Source organism: Stigmatopora argus, chromosome 19, assembly GCF_051989625.1.
Source record: "Stigmatopora argus isolate UIUO_Sarg chromosome 19, RoL_Sarg_1.0, whole genome shotgun sequence".
NCBI classification, from domain to species: domain Eukaryota; kingdom Metazoa; phylum Chordata; class Actinopteri; order Syngnathiformes; family Syngnathidae; genus Stigmatopora; species Stigmatopora argus.
The window spans coordinates 2,063,760-2,076,252 of NC_135405.1; the positions used below are offsets into that span (position 1 = coordinate 2,063,760).

The window sequence follows — 12,493 nt, forward strand, 5'->3', positions numbered from 1 at the left end:
TGCTACTCCAAGCTTTTCAAAGTGTGTTTTCCCAGTTTAAAAAACATAAATAGTACTATAAAAGTATAAAAAGTCACATCCCAGCTAGGTGAATTCTAAAATATTGGACAGAATTCTAAAATATTGCACAGACTCTAAAATATTGCACAGATTTCAAAGATATTGCACATTGTTATTGCACACCCCGAAGTTATTGCACAGAAGGGATTGTGTGTCGTGCTAACTGGTACTCGGTCATTTGGTCGCCGGTCTTTTTCCGCCAGTCTTTTGGTCGGCCGGAAGGTTATTGATAATTACCATTAAATCGTTGCTCAAATTCCCTAAATACAAACTGCGAATTATTATTTAGTCATACTTAATGCCCTATTAATTATTAGGCTAAAGAAAAGCTCCAAATTTCCCGTACTTTTATTGTGTTTTGTTGGAGAACTTGTTAAGACCCTGACTGACGTCCCTTCCTAAGGGGACAACTCATGTACATACAAACTCTTACACACTCACACGTCCGCTCAGTGAAACTGCTCAGGGCCATTGTTGGCTTTTATTGATGCGTAGACCGTGTTGTTTTACCTTGTTTTGTCGCCGGTCTTTTGGTCGCCCGTTGTTTGGGTCCGGGCGACCAAAAGACCGCGACCAAAAGACCGCGACCAAAAGACCGGCGACCAAACGACCGCACACGGTGCTAACTCGAGTTCAGAGTCCTGATGGCTGTGGGAAAAACTGTCCTTAAGTCTATTTGTCTGTGCTTTGTGAGACCTGTAGCGTCTGCCAGAGGGCAGCAGCTGGAACAGGTTGTGACCAGGGTGGTATTGGTCCCTGACAATGTTCCTGGCTCTGCTGAGGTAGCGAGGGCTGGCAATGTCATCCAGTGAGGGCAGAGAGCAGCCGATGATCTTCTTGGCAGTGTTGATCACCGTCTGCATGGCCTTTCTGTCTGCTGCCGTGCTTCCAGCGTACCACACTGTAATGCAGTATGCTAGGGTGATCTCCACAGTGGCTCTATTGAAGGTTACCAGAAGATTAGTGTCCAAGTTGTTCCTCCTGAGTACCCTCAGGAAATGGAGTTGCTTCTGGGCCTTCTTCACCACTGCCGTGGCGTTGGTAGACCAGGAGAGTTTGTCCGTGACATGGACCCCAGGAATTTGAAGGACTGGACCCTGTCTACTCATACTCAATTAATGAGGAGTGGGGCCAGATCTGTGCTGCGTTTGCAAAAGTCCAGGATTATTTATTTAGTTCTCGTGGTGTTTAGTGTGAGATTGTTCACCAAACACCACGAAGACAGTTTGTTGACCTCATCTCTGTAGGCCGACTCATCCCCTCCTGAGATGAGTCCGACCACAGTGGTGTCATCGGCAAATTTGATAATGGAGTTAGACTGGTGGGTTGGTGTGCAATCGTATGTGTGCAGGGAGTACAGAAGAGGACTCAGTACACAGCCTAGAGGGGAGCCAGTGCTCAGTGTAATGGAGGAAGAGAGGTGGGGACGAAGTCTAACAGTTTGTGGACGGTTGGTTAAGAAGTTCTTCATCCAGTAGCAGATGGAAGAGGATAGTCCAAGGTGGGAGAATTATTCAGCCAGAATGTCCAGTATTATAGTGTTGAAGGCTGAGCTATAGTCAATGGATCCAAAGCAAGCCCAAGGGTAAAGCAAAGAAAAGGCATATGATGACAATCAATATTAAGCATGAAATAATCGAAAAACATGAGTAGTGTACACATGACTGAGCTGGCTCGCCAATACGTATGGAGAAGCGGGAAGCTCCCCTCAAAAGCCGCAGTGAAATACATTACTATGAAGAACCGAATAATCGTATGCCTACGATTATTTTTTCAACTCAAATTTTCGCATGCCTACGATTCTTATTCGGGTGTCTACGATTATTAATTTTTGCCTCAATTAAGTCCGTGCAGCAGCAACATTGTTCTATGTCATTAACTTTCTACGTGTAAAGCACACGTGCTGTTTTTACTAACGTACTAGTACTAGTAAGAACGTGCAATTGCCACTGGTAGAGTTGCAATATACATAATTACAATGTATTGGTAGGCCTAATATATACGAGAGTTACGTTATACGCAATTCATTGCAGCAATTATTTGCAACTGTAATACAACTTTGCAACATGATTATCCGTTGTCTTGCTAGCAGTAGTATTAGCATGGAGAAAAAATATAAAAAGTACACTTTAGAGGAGAAAGAGAAACTGACAGAAAAGTTGATTATTTCTTTACAGTAGCCTATGTAATCGATCATCATGACTTTAATTTGTAGCTAATTGTGGAATTTAAACATATTATTTTGTTTCATGCTACTAGTAAACTGTTGATTAAAATAATAATGATTGTCCTTGTTATGATTTTATAATAAATATTCCATCATAGCTTTAATTCTATGCATCGAATCTGTTTAGACACTAATTATCTCGGGCCTACTAATATTCATTATTTTTGGAATTTTCCACTGCCTACTATTATTCCGGTGCCTACTATTATTAATTCATTTGGAATTTTCCACTCCCTACTATTATTCCAGTGCCTACTATTATTCGGGTCTTCATAGTAACCTCTTTGCCTTGGGTATTGCACAAGAAGGTTTAAATCTAGTGTAACATCAGATTAAAACTTTTAAGTTTTAAGTGTGTCTATAGGAATCCAAGTTCATTTAAGTTAAATTTAAAGTTTATATTACGTTACGAGCGCATCCATCAAGTCTCAATCTCTCTCTCTCTTTCTTTTCCCCATCCACAAACTCCCTGTTGTATAAAATAATGCCTCATTTTATTATTAAACATCATAACCACTAGTTATTTGTTACTCTGTTAATTCTAGATAGTGAATTACAACCAATAAAATATGTCTTTCCATTGTAATATCCTGGTTTTTGGTGTTTTTTGGGGGGTGGGAATGAATTAATTTGTATTTAGTTGATTTCTATGGGAAACGTTGATTTGAGATACGAGTAAATCGACATACAAGCCCAGTCCCAGAACGCATTAAGATCGTATCTCAAGGTACCACTGTATAGTATATAATCTTATCGATGTTCTTAAAAAGATCAGGTGAAAAATATGTTTTATTACATTTCTTAAACTAGTTTTGACCTCAGGTTAAAATACCTTGATTATTATATATACATTTGTAAATTTGCAGTTATTTCTGAAGCTATTTCAGAGACTATGAAAACAAATGTAATGTGCCAAAAATGGTGAGTAGTACCCAAAATTCTCTCCAAGTTGTGCAACTTCGCAATTATGCACTGGTCGCACACTCTCAGCCAATCAGTGGATGCGATGCAATTACGCTATGCAGCCAATCAGGGCATTGACAGTACGTGCGCATGAGGCTAAAGCTAACCCTGCTAAAGTGAATATGATACGTCGACTCCCCAAACCAGAGTAAAAAAGAACTGCATCTTTTAAGTTGGAATGACTGTCGGAGTATGCAAATAGAAGAACCAGCGGTAAAACTAGGGAGCATATTTAGTTTTTCGAGTGTTCTGAAAAACATGCAGCGAAGCTAAAGTTGTGAGCGAGTTTCCCGATGGAAAAATGTGGACTGAATTGAAATTAGACTACCTCAAGCGACACATTCAGCAGAAGTCGTTTGAATGAAAATAAGAAGTGAGAAGGATAGACGTAAAAACATAAAGTAAAATTGAAGTCAGATTTGTCCAAATTCTAGTGAAATTTATTATGACCTGTTATGTATGGATATTAATGATTAAATTTTATTATGACTACATCATTTATGGGTAGTAGAAATGCACCTGCTGATGGCAGGTGTGATACTGGTGTGTGGCAACTGGTGTGTTCTGTATGCCCAGACATAGGAAAAATTAGACGGAACATTGGTTGTACCGACTGTCATTTCCCATAGTGAAATGTAACAAACTTCCTCTTGGTTCTGTTAGTGGTTCTTTTGGACTCCAAGGCAATTCAGACTGATCTTGAGTGGATCTCCTACCCTCCCAATGGGGTAAGTTTGCACAATTTCTGTATTGTGATACGTGGCATTAACTCATCTTCAAATAGAAAAAAATGATTAAATTACAATTTCTTTTAAGTATTCTTTCATTCAGATTCTATTTTGCTTATTACAAGGGCTGCAAGGGACTAGTAACAGACACAAAAACCCAGTTTATGCACACACAAAACTATATTTAAAATAACAATGAGACTGGATGCTTTTCACGGTAAAAATACAAACAAAACTTTAGTTTTTAAAATTAATTTGAAAAATAGTTTTTTTTAAATCAAATTTTATTAGTTATTTTATTGTCCATACCGCTTATCTTCACAAGGGTTGTGGGTGGTGCTGGAGCCTATCCCCACAAATTATGGGTACCAGGCAGGGATCACCCTGAATTGGTGTGCAGTCAAATCATATTTTATTGTATTTTTTTTCAAGTAAAGTAACAGTTACATTCATAATTGAGTAACTAGTAACATAGCTTCATTACATTATCAGGGAAGTAATGATAATATAATTCTTTACTTTTCAAAAGTAACCTGTACTCAATGTTCCCTCTAATTTTTCGTTGGTCTGAGCAGAAAGTCAACCTCCCTGAGCGCACTGAGTACCAGTGTGAGCGACATCATCGGTACTCGGATGATTCGCCTAAAGACGTTTCGCCGACGGACGTTTGACAGACGGGCAGGTCGCCGAATGAACTTTCGGCAGAACATAAGTGGACAGAGCTACTGCCACTGGCTGCCGCTTAAACGGCGCCATCATGGGTAAAAAAAAAAAATATATATATATATATCCGATTTTTTTTTTTACTGCGCGCCATATGATTGCTGCTGCGCAGAGAAGACGAGAGTAGTGCGCAATTGCGCACGCGCGCATCTTAGAGGGAACACTGCCTGTACTTAACATTTTTAGTCTGGAACAAAAATATAATACAAAAATAATATAAGTATGTAGAGATGTAAGAACAATGGGCTGTGTTTTTTAAATGTCTCACTTGCACCATTTGTTGTAATTTTTATTTTCTTTATATTATTAATTTTAGTGGGAAGAGATCAGCGGCTTGGATGAGAGCTTCACACCTATTCACACATACCAGGTTTGCAAAGTCATGGAGCCCAATCAGAATAACTGGCTTCGGACTAACTGGATTGAAACGCACAATGCCCAGAGAATTTTTGTGGAAGTGAAGTTTACTTTGAGAGATTGTAACAGTTTACCTCGTATGGTGAGCACTTGCAAAGAGACCTTCAATTTGTATTACCAGGAAACAGATTCTGAGGTAGGTAGGAGTATGCAAGAGAGTCAGTATGTAAAAATTGACACAATTGCAGCAGATGAAAGTTTTACTCAGGGCGACTTAGGTGAAAGGAAGATGAAGCTCAACACTGAAGTGAGAAGAATTGGTCCCCTGAAAAAACAGGGCTTTTACCTGGCCTTTCAAGATGTCGGGGCATGTATTGCCCTGGTCTCTGTCAAAGTTTATTACAAGAAGTGCTGGTCCATCATCAAGAACCTTGCCATGTTCCCAGACACCGTGACAGGATCAGAGTTCTCATCCTTAGTGGAGGTTGAGGGAATATGCGTAGATGATGCAGAGGAGGAAGCTGAAAATTCTCCCAAGATGCACTGCAGCGCTGAAGGGGAATGGCTGGTCCCCATTGGGAAATGCATGTGCAGAGCAGGATTTCATCAGAAAGGCGATACATGTGAACGTGAGTTAAATTTAATTCCTACAATGCAAGGGTGTCAAACCAATTCCAAAAAGGCCCAATAAGGTCTGGATTTCGTTCCAAACAACACAAAGAAATCCCCAAAATTATTCCAAAATAAAAAAATTCATACCAATCTAATGTCACCAAAGTTGAACAACTGAACAACTTCTGGTTCAAGTAACGTAAAAATAACTAATGTAACATTTTAAATGTCATAATTGTATGACTTTTACTCCCAATATTACTGAAATCAGTCTTATTGGCAGGGAATACGACATATTACCAATTGCAATGACAATAATAAGGTGTCTGTTAACACAGATGCCATGTACATGTATATATATATATATTTATATATATATATATATATATATATATATATATATATATATATATATATATATATATATATATATATATATATATATATAAAAAAATATGTATATAGTTTGGTACATGTACATGTACATATACATATACAGACGCTCCCCTACTTACGAACGAGTTAGGTTCCGAGCGATTGTTCATAAGTTGAATTTGTTTGTAAGTTGATTCAGTGCTATATTTTGTATTATAATTTATGTTTAAGGCCTATATAAGTATATTGAAGGTTTATATAAGTGCATTTGTATGTTTAAGGCTTGTATAAGTAACACGCATTGGTTTGTACTGAAAAAAACATTTAATAAAATGGAGAGAATACATACAGTACTGTATACATACATTAGAGAGAGAGAGATTTACTAGAAACTGACCGAAAGAAGCTATCTAATGACGATTGCAGTTTTCTTTTTTTCATCATACATGATGCGGTAGCACTGTATGGCATCATTCAATTGATTTGCAAACTTTGTGCAACGTTCAATATTTGGGTCCTGCTACTCGATCTTTATGTTTATAAATGGTACTGACGGTCGAACGATTCAAGTTGTATGCCCGTGCAACGCGCATCAAGCTTCGTTATTATTGCCACTCATTTCAAATGAAATGGCTTGCCTCTTCCTTGCATCTCCCTCAATAGAAGCCTTTCGCTTTTTACCAACCATATTCAATAATGGATGCACGAGATATTTAATGATACAAATGAAAAAGGTTCTTTGCGCACTGGAGACACGTTCATGCACTTCCGCATTGCAACGAAGTGGGCAGAAGAAGGTAGATGCTGGGTGAGCTGAGCTCTCACAGCGCCAGGCGTCGGTATTAGCGGCGGAAAGAAGTACTACAGGGAAAAATACAAAATCGAACTTACGAAAATTTTTCGACATAAACGCAATTTGCAGACATGTTCGTATGTACCGTTGTTCGTAAGTCGTATGTTCGTAAGTAGGGGAGCGTCTGTACATATATATATATATATATATATATATATATATATATATATATATATATATATATATATATATATATATCAGCGGCGGTCCGTGCATTTTCTAGCGATGCCTTCAGCGAATCAATCAACCCTCAAAAACTATTTTATGGCTATAAAACCTCTACTGCAGCTACAGCTGCGACACATAAAAAATAATCAATAATCTCATACAATTGAAATATTATTTAAGAATATAGCCATATTTTACTCACCAAAATCATTTTTAACTGTACACAATATCCATCCTCCTTTCTTTCTTCCTTCTTTTCTATCGCCATCGAAGCTAATGCTGAAAGTCGAGCCTATCTTGTCGTATTTCTGGCATATGTTTTTATTAGATTTAGTGCTGAAAATGTTCGTTCCCGGTTGTGACAGATTTGCTTGCTTTGGAGTTGTCCGACCTTTCTTAATGATGTCCAGCTTTTTTTTCTTGAAAAGTCCATCTTGAAAATGGCTTTAAATCAACACAACAATATATTTGCTTTTGCAGCTCGCTCCAGATACAAGTCATTGTGGTGTTGCCAACTCAAAATCTGATTGGTTAAAGCAACAGTCTTATATATATATATATATATATATATATATATATATATATATATATATATATATATATATAAGACAAGACACATTTTAAAAGCAGATAAGCAAAGATTTTTTTTAAATGATGCTTTTGCTTCTACACATTTTGTACTTGGGCCGATGGAGCGAGTGGTTCGCGCGTCGGCCTCACGGCTCTTGGGTCCTGGGTTAAAATCCAGGTGACGTCTGTGTAGAGTTTGCATGTGCTCCCCGCGTCTGTGTGGGTTTCCTCCGGGTACTCCGGTTTCCTCCCACATTCCAAAAACATACATGGTAGGCTGATTGGACACTCTAAATTGCCCCTAGGTATGGGTGTGAGTCAGCTCAGTTAGGCTCCAGCACCCCCGTGACACTAATGAGGATAAGGCGGTTCAGAAAATGAGATTATATATATATATATATATATATATATATATATATATATATATATATATATATATATATATATACCTTATAACCTCTATTTCAACGGCACGCCGTTATATTTTTCAAACTTTCCTCCGTAGTGCCGTTCAATTAGAGGGTGCTGCTCTATTTTTTGACTAGCTGGTCTGAATTTTGAGAAGATGGGGTACATTTTATGGATGAAAAGAGAAACTGCTAACATATACATATTTATTTATTAAAAGGCACAAATACAAGGCGATTACTGGTAAGTAATTACAAATTAATCGGTGAAAATCAAGTGACACGTCGCTGTTGGAGCTGTCCTTGTCATTCACATCACCTTCCGCATCAGCGTCGAGTGTCTGAGTGAGTTCACGTTCATCTTCGCCAGCATTGGCTCACGCTTGCTGGAGAAGTTGCAAACCAGTCTGAATCGGGCTGTCTGACCTGAAACAATGTACAGTGGTTCCTCGTCATACGACCGCTCGTCATACAATATTCTCGTCTTACGACGGAAATTTTGATCTAATAATTTCGCCCATGATGCGGTCAAAATTTCGTGATGCGACCAAGCCAGGTGGCCTTGGCACTGTCTTTTTTGCATCTCTTTTGTGTATCACAATATCTACGAGCACCGAATGAGTTCTTCAGACAAGTTGCGACCAGGAAACGCACAACGCGCATGCACGGGAAAAAGAGGGCTTTCTGGGTAATGAAGTATACTCGTGCACACAACGCCAATAGGCAATGGCACTCTTTCTCAGAATAAAACTTCATTACCCACAATCAATACGTGGCTAAGCTCAGCTGTTGCATTTCCTGTTTTTTTTATCTAATACGAGGAGTATTATATTACTTCTCGTTCGCTGCTCATAACATCCAGCGGCACCGGCCCGCAATTCCCTCCTCGCAATATTTCCGGTCGCAACTCTCTCTCATAGGCGCCGTTCAAAGCGGTTGCGACCAGAGCCATTACAACGAGGGAGTTGCGAGTCGGTGCCCTCAATGTCCCCACGAGCAGCGGAGCGATCGCTAATATGTACTACAAGACTATTTCTCGTTGGCAAGTGGTCGTGGGTTATCCTATTGTGAGGACATTTGTGTGCATCATTTTCGGAATATTTTGAAGGGAATACGTTTTACAACAGCAAACAGCCCATCGATAGCGAACGTGAGGGTGGAGGCGTGGCAAACCGCTAACCCGGAAAACGAAGGTAACAAAAGATTAAGACAAAACTAGAATTCAGTTTTGTGTAAAGTTACATTAAACGTATGTTTGAGTGTGTCTGTATATATTAATCCAAGTTAATTTAAATTTGTTCCGTTTACGAGTGCGTTGTCGTGGAAAACAAAAAACGAAGACCCCCACCCCCGCCCCTTCTGTGCGTCTCTCCTCCCCTCGGCGAAATCCGCCCAATTTTAGTTAGATTAAACACATTTTATTACTTTTAAACCACTAGTTATGTGTTATTTTGTTAATAGATGGGGAATTAGAAGAAATCAAACATTTTTTCCAATCCAATATCCTGTTTTTGGTGTTTTTTCAGAGGGTTGGAACGAATTAATTTGTTTTCCATTCATTTCAATGGGAAACGTCCGCTCGAGTTACGAGAAGCTCGTCATACGATCTCAGTCTCGGAACGGATTACGATCGTATGTCGAGGTACCACTGTATCTGGCAATCTTTTGAGCCATCGAGAGCGGTTGGTGCTCGCACGTTGCCGAATTTGTTGTAGGTCTTCTCGCCGTGCAACATCCAGTTCTCGCAGATCTGTCGGACTTTGGCCTTGAATGGGGCATTCCAGGACACCTCGGGGGCCTGTATAAATTTGGTGCAGCCTCCTGGAATCACTGCCACATCAATATGGAGCTTCTTCAATTGCTTCTTGGTGGCATCGCTAATGTGACAACAGTATGAATCCCAGGCAAGAAGGCGCTTGCCATCTGACCACCCTCTCAGGTTGAGAATAACCTCTATTTCACCGGCATGCCGCTCTATTTTTCAGACTTTTCCCATAGTGACGTTCAATTAGAGGGTGCCGTTCTATTTTTCAATTCTTCCACCAAGGTGCCATTTTATTAGAGGTGCCGTTCAAATAGAGGTGCCGCTCAAATAGTGGTGTGCCTTCAAGGCCTTCTCTGCTGGCCTAAGAAATATCTGAATCACAGACTGATGTTAATTCTATTTTGTCCATGAATACTTATAATACCATTATTTGTGTCCAGGGTCAGAAATCTGCCTCAAGGCCTTCACAATCAGTTCTGCAGGCTCTGCTGCATTAAACAAGCGTCGATAACACTGTTGCTTTAACCAATCAGAATTCAATTTGGTGACACTAAGGCCTTCTCGCAGGCGTAGGGATACGTCATTGCCTTCTCGCAGGCGTAGGGGTACGTCATCGCTTTTACCAACTATGATTGTCTAGTGATAGAGTAGGTGGGCCAAAGCCAGAGCTCGCTAGCCAGAGCTCGCAAACTCCACCCACAATGGCCGACAGAGGAAAACAAATGGATTTGGTTACAGATTTGCTGACAAAGCCCCTTTCCAGACGGACTTTTCCAGAAAAAAAATGGACATCATTAAGATCCGCCACTTTCAGTTCGCTAACTACGAGCGCTACCCCTGGCTCACAGGCTCCAAGGAACACTGCAGATTGTATTGCTGGGAGTGCTTGTTATTTGCCACTGATCGACATGGTGTTTGGAGCAACACTGGATTTGTAAATTTCACTTGTTTAACCAAAGCAGCAACGAGACACCAAAGCACTGCCGGACACTTACAAGCAATGGTGCTCTCCAAAACGGAGCGCCATAACGAAAAGGTAAAGATAAATAGGGAAATCTTAAAAAGTTTGATAGACTGCGTCATTTTTTTGAGCAAGCAGGAACTTTCATTTTGGGGACACGATGAAAGCGCTGCATCTCCAAACAAAGGAAATTATGTGGAACTTATTTCTCTCATTGCTGAGACAAACACGGATTTACATTACTACCTGTCCACTAATAAACTGTTTAGTGGCACGTCGGGCAAAATACAAAATGACCTGATCACTGCTATTGCTGAAGTGATGGAGGAAGAGATCAGAAGGGAAATAAAAAAGTACAGTGGTACCTCGACATACGATCGTAATCCGTTCCGAGACTGAGATCGTATGACGAGGTTCTCATAACTCGAGCGGACGTTTCCCATTGAAATGAATGGAAAAAAAAAAATTCGTTCCAGCCCTCTGAAAAAACACCCAAAACAGGATATTGGATTGGAAAAAATGTTTTATTTCTTCTAATTCCCCATCTATTAACAAAGTAACACATAACTAGTGGTTTAATAGAAATAAAATGTGTTTAATCTAACTAAAATTGGGCGGATTTCGCCGAGGGGAGAGGGGCACAAAAGGGGCGGGGGGCTTCGTTTTTTTTTCCCACACAACGCACTCGTAAACGGAACAAACACTCCACCCTCACGTTCGCTATCGATGGGCTGTTTGCTGTTGTACTATTCCCTTCAAAATATTCCGAAAATGATGCACACAAAGGTCCTCACAATCGGATAACGCACGACCACTTGCCAACAAGCAGCAGTCTTTTATCAGCGATTGCTCCGCTTCTCATGGGAGCTTCGGGAGCGCTGGCTAGCGGCTCCCTTTTAGCTTGTAGCATCTGCGTTCGCATCCCCTCGAACGGCGCCTATGATAAACACTGAAAAAAATGCAACGCTCCCCCCAGTGCTCGTAGAGACATTACACGAGGGAGTTGCGACCAGAGAGACATTACACGAGGGAGTTGTGGGGAGAGAGACAGTGCCCATGATGTTCTTATGAGCAGCTTCTCGCGTCCGCTGTATGCTGGTATATCAAAATTTGTCTCGTATCTCAAGATAAATATTTGCCCGAAATTTTACTCGTATCTCAAATTGCTCGTATGTCGGGGCACTCGTATGTCAAGGTACCACTGTATGACAAAAGCCTACAAAACCAACAGAATTATTACACTTGTCAATCATATCAAAGAGCAAAATGGTGGCACTTAGCCCTTGGCAGCGTTTGACAATATAGTGAGGACATACCCAATAAAAAAACTCACCGTTTTGATAAATTTTGGTCTCAGGAATAATTGAGGCGTCTCGGACAAAGTCCAAGTTAGTTCAAATGCGGAGCCTAGAAAACAGCCGAGCGTTGCGTTTACTCAAGATCCGTTTTGGTGCACATTGACCAACTAACCCGTCAATGTCCGTATTAATGACCACACGGCCCATCGCCTGCCCCCGCAACACAAATTCGCCCACCGAAGGCTGCGGTTCAGGTCGAGGCACTCGGCCACAGCTTCCCCAAGCATAAATAAGTGAAAGCAAATAATGGGTTAAAGAAAATGGACGGTTGTTGTGAGACAGCCAATGAGAGCCCACTATATAGTGGAGTCAGCTTCTAAAGCAGGTGTCTCAAACCGATTCCGCAAAGGGCCGCAGTGGGTCCTG

General features: G+C 40.4%; 1 protein-coding gene across 10 annotated transcripts in view; it reads left to right on the top strand.

The window, feature by feature from the left end:
• The window catches only part of epha7 (eph receptor A7), a 129,903-nt gene that overhangs the window by 18,991 nt on the left and 98,419 nt on the right, over positions 1–12,493 (top strand). For all 10 annotated transcript variants that reach the window (XM_077587749.1, XM_077587754.1, XM_077587751.1 and 7 more), the window contains 2 exons: positions 3,914–3,978; positions 5,018–5,687. In XM_077587749.1, coding sequence (XP_077443875.1) covers positions 3,914–3,978; positions 5,018–5,687 — 735 coding nt within the window. The remainder of the gene's footprint in view (positions 1–3,913; positions 3,979–5,017; positions 5,688–12,493) is intronic.